Source organism: Ovis canadensis, chromosome 1, assembly GCF_042477335.2.
Source record: "Ovis canadensis isolate MfBH-ARS-UI-01 breed Bighorn chromosome 1, ARS-UI_OviCan_v2, whole genome shotgun sequence".
NCBI classification, from domain to species: Eukaryota; Metazoa; Chordata; class Mammalia; order Artiodactyla; family Bovidae; genus Ovis; species Ovis canadensis.
In genome coordinates this window covers 160401502-160419810 of record NC_091245.1, presented here as the reverse complement: position 1 = coordinate 160419810, position 18309 = coordinate 160401502, and the positions used below count along the sequence as shown (strand labels likewise).

The 18309-nt window shown below is 36.1% G+C and overlaps 1 protein-coding gene across 3 annotated transcripts in view; it reads right to left on the bottom strand.

Moving 5' to 3' along the window:
• The window catches only part of EPHA3 (EPH receptor A3), a 408015-nt gene that overhangs the window by 377669 nt on the left and 12037 nt on the right, over positions 1–18309 (bottom strand). For all 3 annotated transcript variants that reach the window (XM_069578939.1, XM_069578950.1, XM_069578961.1), the window contains exon 2: positions 7068–7132. In XM_069578939.1, the coding sequence (XP_069435040.1) occupies positions 7068–7132 (65 nt within the window). The remainder of the gene's footprint in view (positions 1–7067; positions 7133–18309) is intronic.

The window sequence follows — 18309 nt, the reverse complement described above, 5'->3', positions numbered from 1 at the left end:
CATAAGTACATCTATAATATATGCTCATACATATATAATATATACACTATAGTATGTGTCATTTTACCTAAATTATGCCATTGAAAAAAGCATGAAATCATTAACAGACCCCATCTAAAACAACAGATTGGAACATCAAATTATTCTCAACAAATGCAAAATCAGTGTTAGTTTCGTTGTCCTCCCTTGTATTGGAAAGCTTTTATTTTTTACTTATCCAGGTAATTTAAATTTATGGGCAATTAATCTAAGAATCTTAAATGGGAGAAAAACAGGGAGAATTTCATGAAATGGGAATTGGTGTCAAAGAACTTGCCATTTCCAGGCTGAGATAAATATCTATGAAATAACTGCAATAACATATAACTACAAGCTGAGGCGGTACAATGAAGAACAAGGCAGATGAGCTAACAGGTTTTATATCCTAGTCTTAGGGGCGGCAGGAGGGTGGCATATGAGAGATAGAAGGTATCTCTGAAGAAGAAATATTAATATTTGAGGAAATTCTAACCACTTAGAAATCTAAATAAATAAATTGGATACCTGATTTACCTTATTTTTATTCTTTCAGTTCAAAATTTCAAGATTATATGCAAACTTTGACCTGTGCGATTCAATGAAATAACAATCATGTGCTGTTAATGGTAATATTTTGAGCTCTTAATTGAGAAGAGGTATTAATTGGCACCCCAGGTAATACCATCAATTTTCCTTTTTCAAAATTCATCTTTAAGACATGTTATAGACTGAGATTTAAGCAGATGTATCAATGAATGACTATTCATTAGAAGGGCTGATGCTGAATCTGAAGCTCCAATACTCTGGCCACCTGATTTGAATAGCCAACTCATTGGAAAAGAACCTGATGCTGGGAAAGATTGAAGGCAGGAGGAGAAGGGGATGACAGAGGACAAAATGGTTGGATGGCATCACCAACTCAATGGACATGAGTTTGAGCAAGCTCTGGGAAATGGTGAAGGACAGGGAAGCCTGGCGTGCTGCAGTCCATGGGGTTGCAAAGAGTTGGACATGACTGGGCAACTGAACAATGGCAATTAATGAATTTAGCGGGTTTCGATTAGAATGGAAAAATTGTAAAATTTATCTAAGATTAAGAAATGATATCTGTATACCTATTTTACATACATTTGTGTATTAGACAGATAGATAGATATACATAGTTAGATATACAGGAACATCTCACTTGCCCAACCATCATTTACTCTAAAGTGCTATCACTTAGAAATTACTGTTATGCCTCAATTAAATGTGAGGATAAATGTTAACGAAGGTTAATAGGCTTGCATTGGATCATACAGCAGTAAAAGACACAGCCAGCATCCGAATGCAGATGTGCCAATTCTACGTAATGTGCTTATTCTATTTTACTATTCTTCCTGTTATCTTTGACATCATATTAAAGCACAAAAAAAGACAAGCTGGGAAAATACAGATAACATTGTAGGATAGAATTATGCATTGCCATAGCCTTCACTGAGAAATCAGGGTGTCTGACCAGGAGATAAAGCATTGCATCCTATCAGGATATCTTTACATGGAAAGTATGAGAAATACAAAAAGAATGGATTCAATAAGGAAAACATATGTCTCCACATAACTCAGTGGTTCTGAGATGTCAGGGTTCCTGGATGGTCTCTCTAATGCTCTCTGGCCCTACCTTTCTGACCATTAAGGGAATGCAAGTCCTCCAGACTGGACTCTGGGCCATCCCAGAGCAAACCCGGAGGCACAAAGCACCTGGCCTCCTCGCCATGGTTTTTTTTTTTTTTTTAAATTATTAATTGGAGGACCACAATTATAGTATTGTGTTGGTTTTGGCCATACAAGAACATGAATTAGCCCTTAAGTATACATATATTCCCTCCTTCTTGAACCTCCTTCCAACCTCCCAACTCATCCCACCCCTCTAGACTGTCACAGAGACCTCCTATCTTTTTATTGGAAGGAAACTTTCCCAAAGTCACTGGAGTCCTATTCCAGTCTCACTGGCTTTACATTCTCTTACCTAAACCAACACTGGAAAAATGACTTAATTATCATGATTTGCTCTCAGATGAATCAATACTCACCCTGCAAAGTAACAGAGGGGTCATTTTCCAGGAACACATAGGAGGGTGAAAACATGAACCGTTTCAGTGTTCCGTCAGCAAAGAAAAACCAGGGAACAAATATTGAGTGAGCAACCAATGGGGTCTCTATTTGCCAGGAGACTGTTTTCTATTTAAGCACATTATCACTGTTAAGACAGCAATAAATAGCTAGGAAAATCTTTATGAAAAAAATACCTAAAAGAATTGAAAGATGGAGGTGGTTTAATTATTTTTAAAATTTACAATTGCTGATTTTGAGACTACTAATTCCACCCCACTCCTCCTTCAAATCTCTCTTCATTTTCTTCTCCTTAGTTAAGTTTACTTAATTGAGTCAAAGTTCTTGATTCCTTTGTACAGCTTAACCATCTTACCAATACTATCCTAAGTGAAAACTATGTTGCCTACTTCCAGCTAATCTCTTCTCTGTAACCATACACTGACTAAGACATTTCAATTGACCAATCAATTTAAGTACTAGTCATGTGTAAACTATGGATTCTTTCTATATTATAATCCAGCAATATGTATAGGCTTTGATATGTGTTGATTATTCTCTAAATCAAAAAAAAATTAAATTACTGAATTATTTACTAACACTTCTGAATAATTAAACCCCACATTCAAATATTATTAATATAATTCCTAGTTTATAGGGCCAGAGAAGGTTAATTGCTTATTTACTTTGCTAAAGTGAACAAATTTAGTACCAGAAAATATCCATGTCAAATAAAAAACTTTTCATTGAAAATGAATTATAATGAATTATCATGACCCTCTTGATAATTTCAGTTGACAAGTTTGAGTAATATTTCCATGAAATTTACGAGAGAAAACCAAAGTTTCATTAAACTTCTTCATAGATATTTTTTCCCATACCTAATAATAAAGTACCAAACTGAGAGCTCAGATGATAAAGAATCAACTTGTAATGCAAGAGACCTGGTTTTGATCCCTGGGTCAGGAAGATCTCCTGGAGAAGGGAATGGCAACCCACTCCATTATTTTTGCCTAGGGAATTCCATGGACATTGGAGCCTAGCAGGCAGCAATCCATGAGGTTGCAAAGGGTCAGACATGACTGAGCAATTAACACAACACCATACTTTTCTACCAGGTTTCCTTTATGATATGAAGAACTATTTTAAAATAGAGATAGAAATAATCCTCCCAAGAAAAAACCATAAGTCAATTCTAAGGTTTTAAGTGTGACTATATCTCTGGGGAAGAGGATGACTAGGAGTAGAAAATACTATATATGAAGGAATGAGCTGTTCTTGACAATTTTCCCCCAAATAATAATTTTACATAGCTCCGGTGATGTAATCATTACATGAAAGACTTTTCAAACTTGGAAAGAACTATTGGTCTATTTCTTAAAACTTATATTTAAAAAGACCTGGAAAAAAAAATAAAAAGATCTGGAATGCAGAGCTTCTGATGGAAGTATGGCTGGGACTTAAGAAGTTGCTGAGTACCCTTAAGGTCTTTCCCTTGACCATACCTCCTGATGGATCACCATTATCCACCCCTTGAGTAAGGGTTTCTCAGCCTGGAAGCTGTCATTTTGCAGAAGGTCATTCTTAGTTGTAGGAAGCTGTCATGGTCTTTGCAAGGTGTTAAGTTGGACCCCTAGTTTCCACACTAGGTGCCAGTTGTGCCCTGCCTACCCAGCTGTGACAGCCAATATATCTCCAGACAAATATCCCCATGGGGCAAAATCAAAATTGCTTCCCCACTTATCTACCCCCTCATCCATTGAGAACCATTTCCCTAAATCAAAAGTACCATATTTTCTATGCCACTTGTCGAGTCAAACTCACAGAAACAAAGAACAGAAAAGTGGTTGCCAAGAGGGGAGGGTGGGAGAAATGGGCAGGGGCTGGTAAAATAGTACAAAATGTCAGCTGTAGAATAAGGACTGAGGATCTAATGTATAACTTGGTGACTATAACTGATAATACAGTATCATAATATTGAAATTTTCTAAGAGAGTAGAACATACATGTTCTCAGAAAAAAACAAAAAACAGAAGAGAGTAGGATATTTAAGTGATTAAGTATGCTGTGACATCACTATAATTTTCCCCTCCAAAGCTTATATTTATATTTTAGTTAACCTGAAAACAGATGCATTTCTACTTGTTAGGGTTAATTAATTAAAATAATAACTAGTTCAAACTTATTTCCGGCTATCACTTCATTTTTTATGGGAAACCCTGAGGCATATATATTACTACTGATTTAACTACCTATTCCTTTTAAAACTAAAACAAACACCAAATTCTTATATTCTAGTCAAATTGAAAATGGCAATGATTAGGCAATAAAAATAATAAATGGAATCTACAGGCACAAACAATCATACAAGCAAAGACGTTAGATCCCAAACTTCAACTGACCATAGAGTTTTCAGTCAACAATATCATTAGTATCTCAAAAAGAAATTAATATTAACATCACATTTTCTAAATTAGTGCTATTTCTGCATGGACATTGTATACTACAAATGTACTACAAATCAACCCAGGACAATAATTTACATATTTAATTTTTTCTTTTCTCTTTTACTAAATCTTTTGGGACTTAAGATTATAAACATCACTCTCTCTCAGGGAGATGTTTTTTTTTTTTTTTTTTCCTCCCTGCTAGTTTTAATGATAAGCCTGGAGAGGTTGGCCAGCTATTTTAAGGCCATTTAATGCATCTGAAATAGGGAAGTCACAGCTGCTAGATAAACCAGAGAAGCCATGAAGAAGAGGCCAGGGAGCCTGAGGTCAGCTTTCTGAGGCTGAAGGAGAGACTGAAAACTGTTCATGAGAAAACCATAAGTGACTCCTAGGAGAAAGGAGGTGGGAAATTGTGCAAGAGATGGGAAAAGTCAAGAGGCAAGTTACCCTTCCCCTGAGGAGTGTTTCTTAAATTTAATGTGCTTTAATGTGAATCACCTGAGACCATGTTAAGAGGCAGATTCTGACTCAAAAAGGCTGGGGTGGGGCTGCATTTCTGAGAATCCCCCACGTGCTGACACTGCTGATTGGTGCACACACACTTTACATGGCAGGGTTCTAGAACACCCTTCTCCATCCAACGTATATCTAGAAATAAAAGTGTTAACTTTGTTCATCACAAAATCTATGAGATAAGGTAAATGAATTCATTTCCCCAAATATTCAATATGAGAAATGTTTTCCTTATACCTTCTTTAAAGCAGGAAAAAAAAGAGAGAAGTAAACTGCTGCTTTGATATTTAAGTTAATTTTTTATTTTTAAACAGATTTTCTATTTATATTTATAGATATAAAGAATTAGTATGGTTTTGCTTTTCATATCTTCCTAGACAGCAATCATATCTTCTATGATATGTTATCTTATGGAGTAATGAAAAACTCAAATTTCTAAAATCAACATTATAGTTGAGTATGAGTTGGACAATGAGTTTTAAATCAGTTTTCCAGCTCAATCCTGAGTTTCTATTCATTTGTTATGACTACCCAGGATGTGCTTTATCTTAACCATTTGATTCCTTTTGCACCTATGGGAAAACCAAATGCTGGCTTACTTCCTACTCTCCCTTTCTGAGCCACAAACCAAGACCTGATTATGTGATAGGTTTTGGCATTATGTCAATGTCAAGGTGCACAAGAAAGAGAAGCAGATACAAGATGACAGATAGATGAAGTATCCCTGATGCAAAACATCCGTTGGTGAGGAAGAAGCTGCTAGTAAAAATTAGTATGTTTAGGCACAGAAATCTAAAGACTGAACACCAAGTCAAAGTAATTATAACCTCTTTGAAAAGAGGATGGTGTAGGAATAAAATAAATAGGAATATATACGTTTTTTCCTACGACAACTATTTCGAAATAGCACTTTGTATTTTCTACAAGCTATCCTTGGAAACAAAACAGATGTGTTTAGGCATTTTTTGTAGTTTTTTAGGAAGAAGAATTTTCCAAACGTATGAGCCTCTTTTTGTTCTGAAAGAAAGAATGTATGACAGAAAACCACAAAATACTGTAAAGCAATTACCCTTCAATTAAAAAAAGAAAAGGAAAACTTTCTCACATAAAGAATCATCATAAACATTTGGGTCCCAAAATGGCATACACTTTAGTAACCTGTGTCTGATTTCATAACATTAAAGGTATATACAAAGCTTAGAGTTTAAAGGCAGCCATATTTTTCCTGGCTTCCCAACTGGTGCTAGTGGTAAAGAATCCACCTGTCTATGCAGGAGATATGAGAGATGGTTCGATCCCTGGTTTGGGAAGATCCCCTGGAGGAGGGCATGGCAACCCACTCCAGTATTCTTTCCTGGAGAATCCCATGGACAAAAGAGCCTGGTGGGCTATAGTTCAAAGGGTCCCAAGGAGTTGGACATGACTGAGCAACTTAGCAAGCATACATATTTTTTGTAAATAAAATGCCTAATTTTAAACTGACCTAGACAAATTGAAGACATTTTAAGCAAAGGAATGATGGCGATGCAGGTTTATAGTCTTGACAAATAGATCCTACCCTACTTGGAATTGTTTCCATGGTTTATTTTAAGGCTACAACTCCAGAGGTGACCATCTCCAAATACACATTTTCCACGTCACTTAAAATTTGTGAAGTCTCTTCTCAATTCACTGATTCTGACTACATCACAAAAAGATGTTAGGTATCATGTTTAGATCATCTGCATGATGACAGTAATAGTCAAACCATTTATTTTAGTTCATTCAACCTATGGATAAATTCAGAAGAGGAAAAAAAAAAAAAAACACAACAACTTCCAAATGCTCAATAGTTCCATTGGACACAAATATTAAGCCGTGTTAGTCCATGTATTGACTACAGTGATAAACATAATTTCTCATCAGAAGTGTAGGAGTTCCTGTTCCCAATAATCCTAATCTCTAAGAAAGGCAACACACAGAATTGTGTTCCTTTCAATAGGTAACCAAACTTACCCCATGTGATGGATAGGAGATCCATCCCAGCTCCCCTTGAATGGTCTTTGAATCCAGTAAATTGACTGAAAAAAAAAAAAACACAGGTACACAAACACAGTTAAAAGGAGTGAATTCTATTTAACTCTGTCAAATTGATGTTGTATGTGTTGCTGAAATAACATGTTCAAAAAAAACGACTCTGCTCATTCTCATTATATGTGTATGATTAATATAAGAAGGGTATTACAAAGAAAAGAAATAATAGGGAAAAGTAAGGAACCAGAAATTTCTGTGACATTTTTTAAAACTGTTTATGTTTGTTTATAAATATATTCAATATACTGACAGAATAATTTCAGGTTTAAAGAGGACATTATAAAAATCCAAAGTAGGAAACATTAATGCAAATAAGAAATCAAAGTAACTGCAAAGACCATTAAATTTGATAAATTGACATGATTTCACTATAAATTAGTTAAACATGATTTCATAGTGAAACATATTTTTTACATATTTGATATGGCATCTTCATACTGTCCCTGGCTAAATACATTATTCTGTAATGTGCATATTTTTAATACTGTATAAATTGTGTACTTATACATAATGAATAAAATGCTTAGCTACCAGTTTGAGGAAAAGCCAAAGTAAAATTATATATTATAATCTCACCTGTGTAAATCTTTACTTATTTAAAGAAAGTATTGTTACCCAAAGGCTTCAATAATTTTGCTCAGAATTTTCTGCTAGTTATTAGGTCTGATAAATGATAAAATATAACAAGAATGTGACTGCATTTTGAATATGTTAAAAGAGAAAGGCAAATGATTTAAGCCCAGAAAGCATTAATTAGAAGTGGATTAAAATATAAAAAGGTACTTTATTAACAAAGGGCTTATGTTGATTGCCAATCTGTTAAATAGTGGGAACTGTGGTTTTACCACATCCTTCTTCTAAATTAGAAAATAACCCCATGATTGATTAATGGAAGATGCAGAAGAAGTTTACATAAAATATGAAGGTATTATTAACATGAACTAGAGAAGGTGAATCAATAAATATAATAAGAGAGACTTATTTTGAAGGGTTCCATATATTCATATGTCAAAACATAATGTTAATAATATAGGCAAAGTACATGTCCACATGCTGTCAACAAAGTGTTTCATGATACATGAGAAGCACCACTCTTTCTTAAATCATCCCATTTATTGTCTTACAAAGGAAACACTACACTTATAAAATGTTAAGAAAAAGAATTATATGTGATTGATGTTAGAATTCTGAATTTTTAAGCACTGATTTTAAAAGATATTTGATTAGATGAAAAATATACAAGATGAGTATAAGAAAAGTTTCTAATAATTAAGTTAAAAAAGATAAAATTCTCAAAGTCATATTCTCTGTTTTGCTAGTAAAAACAAAAAGCAAAAAAAAAAAAAAACAAACCCTATAAACTTAATCTATTACACTGGAATTCCTTAATGATTAAACTTTTTTCCCTTCACAATAAGTTAATACCAGTGAGAAGTAATTATATTTAGGTTGGAGAAGACTCTTGAGAGTCCCTTGGACTGCAAGGAGATCCAACCAGTCCATTCTGAAGGAGATCAACCCTGGGATTTCTTTGGAAGGAATGATGCTAAAGCTGAAATTCCAGTAATTTGGCCACCTCATGCGAAGAGTTGACTCAATGGAAAAGACTCTGATGCTGGAAGGGATTAGGGGCAGGAGGAGAAGGGGACGACAGAGGATGAGATGGCCGGATGGCAACACTGACTCGATGGACGTGAATCTGAGTGAACTCCGGGAGTTGGTGATGGACAGGGAGGCCTGGTGTGCTGCAATTTATGGGGTTGCAAAGAGTCGGACACAACTGAGTGACTGAAATGAACCGAACTGAACTGAAAAGGAGAAGAAAGATGTTGCATAGATTGCATAGTGTAATTTCCATAATGAAATTATTTCCCCAGATATCAGTTTGGAAATTAACAGTATGCTTAATTATATTGACGTTATCTCTGAAAAATGATTATTTAAAAACATCTACCAGTTAGTGTTACAGATAATATTTTATATTGAGCTCAGTTGCTCAGTTGTGTCCAACTCTTCAACTCCATTGACTGTAGCCTGCCAGGCTCCTCTGTCCATGGGATTTCCCAGGCAAGGATACTGGAGTGGTTTGCCATTTCCTTCTCCAGGGGATCTTCCCTACCCAGGGCTCAAACCCATGTCTCTTGTGTCCCCTGCATTGTCAGGCAGATTCTTTACCACAGGTGATACCTGGGAAGCCCAGAATTTCAGATTAAATCATGTTAAAGAATTTTTCCAAATATGAGAATACATCCTCACCTTTAAGGAATGTTACCAACATTCATTCTGATAAAGACACACGTACTTCAGTTGTTGTTTCTGTCAGTCATTAGGTGATTTCCCATCAGGTGATTTATACTCAGGGATTTGCATAGTAGAATCTACAGGGCCAGTATTCATAAATCATTAGATCATATTTGTAATGTCTTTAGGGATTTAAATGATTCAAAGTTTTTGTGTGTATGTAATAATTGAATCTGTACTAAATGATGAATATATGTCACTCCACATGCTAAGATGAATGGATGATTTAATTTCAATATTAATAACCAGAGGAAAAAAGTGTTTGAGGCAAGGAAAATGAGATTTAGTAAATTTAGTAAATTACTCATTGGAAGGTAGGTTGTTCACTAAAGAACTATATCCTTAAGTTTTCTCTGATGATAATGATGAGGGGGAAAAGACTAGATTAATCACATTAGCATTTGGTTTCTACTCGAAGGAGAAAAGCTAAGCCAAAAAGAATTGTATTGCATTGTCAATTAAAATTAAGTGTGAGAGATTAATTAAATCTATTGCATTCACTCAGAAATTGAATTTTTAGTGCACTCTATTTAACTTGAATGAGGGAACACAAAATTAGAAGCATTACTCATGATTCTGATCCTCTGATCTATTAAAAATAATAATGTCTGCACTGGTTATTTCACAATATTGCTATGATGATCAAATAATATAAATTTATTTAAAGCCACCTGAGATCTTAACATGCTATACAGATTCAATGTTCTTATAAACTTAGAATATTAACCAACAACAGTTCCATTTGTCTTCTGAATTGTATTGAAAATCAACCATCAATATATAGCTTAATAGAGAAGAAAACTGGCATCAAAATTCTTTTCAAAAGCACTTATTTGGGGTTTATAAAGTGTCTTTTGTTTATAGATAAATAAGAACAACACAACCTAAGAATTCTAGCCGTGTTAAAGTAATGACTGTTAGACTGAAACTGGCCATGATATAAACCTCCAGTCTGCTGGGATCAGTTGTATAGCAATCTGCGTGTAGCATAATTGAGATGAGAAGAGAAAGTTAATGGAATTTGAAAGTCAACCTGCTGTGAGTAATGTCTCTGGATTCACTGATCCAGAGACATCACTCTAACCTTGCAATACAATGTCTTAATCCTCGCAATGATACAGGCAAGAACATTAGTTCTTGCTTTCCTCTTGCAAAAATGATGGAGACCTAATCACAATCTAAGGGGTACTGTTTAAATGCCAGAGGAGATAGAATTGTGACATACAAATATATTGTGGTCTGAGTTTTAGTAACAATGCATAACATGAAAAGTTTAATTGCTGAAAATTTTGCATTTACAATTATCAATTTTAACAAAAAAGAATCCAGTAACTATGTTTAAGGGTAGGTGGGAATATATAAATAGACTAACTCTTTAATGACTGCCTCATGCCAGGTTATATGCCAAAGATACAAATGATCTCTTACCAGACTTCATATTCTAATAGTTTGATTTCTAAATAGTTTTGATTTGTAATAGAAAATATCTCAGTTCCTTAATTTCAAAATACTTTACAGTCAAAGAGCTATATAGCATATATGAACTTCTAAAAGTGTTTGAAATTTGACATATTTTGCAGTATTCCAATCCACTTAGGTTGAGATATAAATAGAAACCTTTTGGCAAAAAAACACTGTGAGAAGTCTGGTTGGATATTGTTCTCAATGTCTTTCACATGCTTTATTTACTGTCTAATCTCACTGCTTTTAAATAGAAAAAAGAAAAGTGTATAAATAGGTGAAGGGGTTTACAATCATGAAAAGAATAAGAGAATCCTTACTCAGTCTCCTTGAACTGGCTTTCAGGTGGGCACTAAGGAGAGATTTGCTTTTCAAAGCAATGTGTGCTGTCTGATAGGAATTAGAAGGTATAGAATGAAGCAGCGACAGATTTGATTTTCTTGGCTCCAAAATCACTCTGGATGGTGACTGCAGCCATGAAATTAAAAGACAGTTGCTCCTTGAAAGGAAAGCTATGACAAACCTAGACAGGGTATTAATAAAAACAGACATCACTTTGCTGACACAGATCCTTATGGTCAAAGCTATGTATTTTCCCAGCAGTCATGTACAGATGTGAGAGTTGTACCATAAAGAAGGCTGAGTGCTGAAGAACTGATGGTTTCAAATTGCAGTGCTGGAGAAGACGTGAGAGTCTCAAGGACAGCAAGGAGATCAAACCAGTCAGTCCTTAGGGAAATCAACCCTGAGTATTCATCAGAAGGACGGCTGCTGAAGGTGAAGCTCCAGTACTTTGGCCACCTGATGTGAAGAGCCTACACAATGGAAAAGAACGTGATGCTGGGAAAGACTGAGGTGAAACAAGGGGATACGCAGCAAAAGATGAGATGGTTAGATAGCACCACCACTCACTGGACATGAATTTGAGCAAACTCTGGGAGATGCTGGAAGACAGAGGAGTCTGGCATGGAGTGCTAGAGTCCATGAGGTCATAGAGTTGGACAGGACTTAGCACCTGAACAACAACGACCAGAATGAAGTAAAAGACTAAGAACAAAGTATAGGTTACAAAATATAGGGTAAATTGGCTCACCTAGAGCCAGATATTCTGGAGTATGAAGTCAAGTGGGCCTCAAAAAGTATTACTATGAACAAAGCTAGTGGAGGTGATAGAATGTCAGCTGAGCAATTTCAAATCATAATAGATTATGCCGTTAAAGTGCTGCACTCAGTATGTCAGCAAATTTGGAAAACTCAGCAGTGGCCACAGGACAGGAAAAGATCAGTTTTCATTCCAATCCCAAAGAAGGGCAATGCCAAAGAATGCTCAAACTACTGTGCAATTGCACTCATGTCATAAGCTATCACGGTTATGTTAAAAATCCTTCAAGCGAGGCTTCAGCAGTACATAAACTGAGAACTTCCAGATATACAAGCTGAGTTTAGAAAAGGCAGAAAAACCAGAGATCAAATTGCCAGCATTTGTTGGGTCACAGAAAAAGCAAGGGAATTCCTGGAAAATATCTACTTCTGCTTCATTGACTATGTTAAAGTTGCTAACTGTGGATCACAACAAACTGTGGAAAATTCTTAAAGAGGTGGGAATAGCAGACCACCCTACCTGCTTCCTACAAATTTATATGTGAGTCAAGAAGCAACAATTAGAACTGGACATGGAACAACAGACTGGTTCAAAACTAGTAAAGGAGTATGACAAGGCAGTATATTGTCACCTTGTTTATTTAACTTATATGCAGAGCACATCATGAGAAATGCCAGACTGGATGAATTACAGCTGGAATCAAGATTGCTGAGGGAATTGTCAACAGCTTCAGATATGCAGATGTTACTGTAATAGCACAAAGTAAAGAGCAACTAAACAGCCTCATGATGAGGGTGAAAGAGGAGTCAAAAGGCTGGCTTAGAACTCAGTATTCAAAAAACTAAGATCATGGCAAATAGTCATCACTTCATGGCAAATAGAAAGGGGAAAATGTGAAAACAGTGATAGTTTTAATTTTCTTGGTCTCCAAAATCACTGTGGATGGTGACTGCAGCCATAAAACCATAAAATTAAAAGACAATTGCTCCTTGGAAGGAAAGCTTTGACAAACCCGGTGCCGGGGGGGGGGGGGGCGGCGAATATTAAACAGCAGAGACATCACTTTGCTGGCAAAGGTCCATACAGTCAAAGCTGTGATTTTTCCAGTAGTCATGTATGGATGTGAGAGTATGACCATAAAGAAGGCTGAGCACCAAAGAATTGATGCTTTTGGACTATGGTGCTGGAGAAGACTCTTGAGAGTCCCCTGGACAACAAAGAGATCAAACTAGTCAATCCTAAAGGAAATCAACCATGAATATTCTTTGGAAGGACTGATGCTGAAGCTGAAACTCCAATTCTTTGGCCACCTGATATGAAGAGCTGACTCATTGGAAAAGAGCCTGATGCTGGGAAAGACTGAAGGCAAAAGGAGAAGAGGGAGGCAGAGGATAAGATGGTTGGATAGCATCACCAACTCAAAGGACATAATACTGAGTAAACTCCAGGAAATAGTGAGCCTGTTGTGATGCAGTCCATGGGGTCACAGGTCAGACAGGACTCAGCGACTGAACAACAACAGCAAAACTGGCTTAGATTGGTTGTAAGTGCTTCTGGAAAGAAGGAAACCTTGCTTGCATTCCTTGCATTGATCTTTACTATCACTATTCCTCCTTAATTATGGATTTAAGATGCCCAGGAGGCTTGCTTCTCTTCTCTCCCCACCCTCTATCATAATGAAGAGATAGAATCAAACATCTACTCCTCTGCTCACTGGCATTGTCAATGTCATGAAGAATTTTCTGTGTCAAGAATTTATACCACCTTCCCTTCTTACTACTAAGAACGCATTAACACTTTTTTAAAGGACTCAGCCATTAAAGTACGTTTTTCCAAACAAATGTTTTCAGTAAGGAGAGATGAAAAACTATAGCATAAATTTCTGGAGTTCTACTTTTAAAGAATCATTAATACACCAAGATTTTTTCAAGAGCATTTCAAAATTTTGATTCATAGTGGCTATCTGCTCACTTAGAAAGACTGAGTTAAACAAACATTCTCCTCTTACAAATTAAGTGCTGCAAATATACAGACAGTGCAAAATAATTTGCAAAACTAAATATCACAATTTCTTACTGAAGTAGAAGATCCTTTCAATTATTTCAGTGTATTTATATATATACACTTTGCATATATACACATTGTGGTAATGCTATAGTTGCATTTTATGAAAACCTTTAGAAATTTCAAGGTGAACAGTAGGGTTTAAGGGCCAAAGAATTTCAGACTTGTAATAATAGACATATTTTCCTGTAAAACCTTCAGTTATAAGGTACTTTCATAACCAGTTGCAAATAATTAGGAAATCACTACAGTAGAAAACAAACCCATCATTGATTACGTCTTTTTACTAAAAAATTATTTTTTCTTTCCTGTTTACAGCATCACTCTAATTGTCTCAGCTACATTTCTTGTACACTATTTATCTCTATTATTTTCATCACTTTCTGTTATGATGAAAAGTATAGCTTTTCTCTAGTTACAGATAGCAGAATAATACTTTAATCTGCTCTTTGGTTATACTTAAATGTCACATATAGAAGTAAATGATAAAGGAAGTAATAAATTTTGATATCAGTGTTGTAATTCTTTATCTATTACTCTGGTCAATCATAACACGGAATCAAGAAATCAAGATTTATTTTCTGACAAGAGTCTACCAAAGCAGCGTTTCGTTTTTACTGTTCACATTTGAGTATGCCATTGAGAAGAAATTTAGAGGTCAGTTTTATCAATAAACTTATCTATTGATATTTCAACATAACTTTTATCCACTAGGATTAACTATTCTTACTTAACAGTTCTGGTGGACTTCCTGTTTATATTTATTTCTACCTAAACATAAGATAGCATATTAAAAAGCAGAGACATTACTTTGCCAACAACAGTCCATCTATTCAAGGCTATGGTTTTTCCAGTGGTCATGTATGGATGTGAGAGTTGGACTGAAAAAAGCTGAGCGCTGAAGAATTGATGCTTTTGAACTGTGATGTTGGAGAAGACTATTGACAGTCCCCTTGGACTGCAAGGAGATCCTACCAGTCCATTCTAAAGGAGATCAGTCCTGGGTGTTCTTTGGAAGGACTGATGCTAAAGCTGAAACTCCAATACTTTGGCCACCTCATGTGAAGAGTTGACTCATTGGAAAAGACTCTGCTGCTGGGAGGGATTGGGGGCTGGAGGAGAAGCGGATGACAGAGGATGAGATGGCTAGATGGCATCACCGACTCGATGGCCATGAGTTTGAGTGAACTCTGGGAGTTGGTGATGGACAGGGAGGCCTGCCGTGCTGCAACTCATGGGGTCTCAAAGAGTTGGACACGACCGAGCGACTGAACTGAACTGAACTGAAACATAATGTAAGGGCTTCCCTAATAGCTCAGTTGGTAAAGAATCCACCTGCAATACAGGAGACCCTGGTTCGATTCCTGGGTTGGGAAGATTTGCTGGAGAAGGGAAAGGCTACAGACTCTGGCCTGGAGAATGCATTGGACGGTATCGGCAATAGGGTCATAAGAGAGTCGGATACAACTGAGCGACTTTCACTTTCACTTTCAAACATAATGAAAACATCTTTGTAATAGATCATTACTATTCTATCTCACAGACCAAAAATTATAAAAATGTTTTTAAATTAAAAATGAAGTCAACTATAATCTATTGTGTGCAGATAAAACTTCCTATAATCTTAAATTTTACTGACATTTTGTGTCATAGAATATTAATTTATGGCAATGTCTCTATTAGAGCTTCCTTAATAGCTCAGGAAACAGGAAAGGTCAGTTTTCATTCCAATCCCAAAGAAAGGCAATGCCAAACAATGCTCGAACTACCACACAATCGCACTCATCTCACAGGCTAGTAAAGTAATGCTCAAAATTCTCTAAGCCTGGCTTCAGCAATATGTGAACCATGAACTTCCGGATGTTCAAGCTGGTTTTAGAAAAGGCAGAGGAACCAGAGATTAAATTGCCAATGTCTGTTGGATCATCGAAAAAGCAAGAGAGTGCCAGAAAAACATCTATTTCTGCTTTATTGACTATGCCAAAGCCTTTAACTGTGTAGATCACATTAAACTGTGGAAAATTCTTCAAGAGATGGGAATACCAGACCATCTGACGTGTCTCTTGAGAAACCTGTATGCAGGTCAGGAAGCCACAGTTACAGCTGGACTTGGAACAACAGACTGGTTCCAAATAGGAAAAGGAGTACATCAAGGCTGTATATTGTCACCCTGCTTATTTAACTTATAGGCAGAGTACATCATGAAAAACGTTGGGCTGGAAGAAGCACAAGCTGGAATCAAGATTGCTGGGAGAAATATCAATAACCTCAGATATGCAGACAACACCACCCTTATAGCAGAAAGTAAAGAGGAATGAAAAAGCCTCCTGATGAAAGTGAAAGAGGAGAGTGAAAATGTTGGCTTAAAGCTCACCATTCAGAAAACAAAGATCATGGCATCTGGTCCCATCACTTCATGGGTAATAGATGGGAAAAGAGTGGAAACAGTGGCAGACTTTATTTTGGGGGGGGGGGCTCCAAAATCACTGCAGATGGTGATCACAACCATGAAATTAAAAGATGCTTACTCCTTGGAAGGAAAGTTATGACCAACCTAGACAGCATATTAAAAAACAGAGACATTACTGTGCCAACAAAGGTCCATCTAGCCAAGGCTATGTCTTTTCCAGTGGTCATGTATGGATGTGAGAGTTGGACTGTGAAGAAAGCTGAGCGCTGAAGAATAGATGCTTTTAAACTGTGGTGTTGGAGAAGACTCTTGAGAGTCCCTTGGACTGCAAGGAGATCCAACCAGTCCATCCTAAAGGAGATCAGTCCTGGGTGTTCATTGGAAGGACTGATGTTCAAGCTGAAACTCCAATACTTTGGCCACCTCATGTGGAGTTGACTCATTGGAAAAGAGTCTGATGCTGGGAGGGTTTGAGGGCAGGAGGAGAAGGGGACAACAGAGGATGAGATGGCTAGATGGCATCACCGACCTGATGGACATGGGTTTGGGTGAACTCTGGGACTTGGTGATGGACAGGGAGGCCTGGCGTGCTACGATTCATGGGGTCGCAAAGAGTCGGACACGACTGAGCAACTGAATTGAACTGAACTGATGGTTCAGTTGGTAAAGAATCCGCCTGGAATGCAGAAGATGCTGGTTTGATTCCTGGGTTGGGAAGATCCACCAGAGAATGTATAGGCTTCTCTATTAAATAACCAACTAAAATAATAATGTATAATTTTTAAAAAAATTCTGTAGTGCTAGACATTTGTGATTAACAATGCTAGACAATAATTTTTGATTAACTCATATACAGGCAGGCAAGAAGAAACTGTAAGGAAGAAACAATCAAGGAAGAAACTGTAATTAGCTGCCACATCTCAATCTTTGCTGACAGCAGGAAGCATTTGTTGGAATGAAAACACAGTCTCACAGTAAGATGTCTGTGTTCTCATAACTAGACCAGCTCAAGGAAATAACAGAAATACAGACCAAAATTCCACTTGAAACTCAGATACCTTAGTAAATGTTAACTCTATGCTGTTTTTAAAGTGTTAGAATTTTCTTTTTTTTCTTATTAATCGTAAAAGTCTGAAGGTCACTCTGATTCCAATACTTTTATGGAGAAAACAGCTATTAAAATATCCCTTGGGAATGTGTACTTATAACAAAATAATTATCTCACATAAATGAGTGGGGATGTTCTACCATTAGTGAAGTGTTACTACATTAACAGCCTCAGCTTTGATAGCAGTCCCTAGAATCACAGTTCTCTTTGTTTCTGTGCATTGTCAACCTATATTATGAATCATTTAGACAAGTGAAATGTGTTTCCTAAAATGTAAGATACTAAAAGTAGAACATTAATGATTATGTAAACATTGTACCTGTGCAACACATTTTAGTTTTTTAAAATGTTCCAGAACTAACAGAAAAAACTTGTTTATTTCTAATTTGAAAGGATTTTTTAAACAGATTAAAAAGTTAAAATACATCACTCAATTTGAAATTATATAAAATCATTAGGACAAATCTGTGCTCAAACTTTAGTACATATATTTGCCATCACACCACAAATTCAGGCTGTCTTGGTATATATTCTCTCATATCACTTGATTACTAAGCTTTTATTAGTAAATGTAAGCTCTGTTAGTCAGGGTTTGAACAAAGGCTATGAAAATGTAATATAATAAGCAAATGGCCTGTAAAACAATTATAATATAGTAGCTATTTTCAACATAAAAATGTGTCTGGAAGTCCCTTGTATATAAGGGTTCAAATTTTAA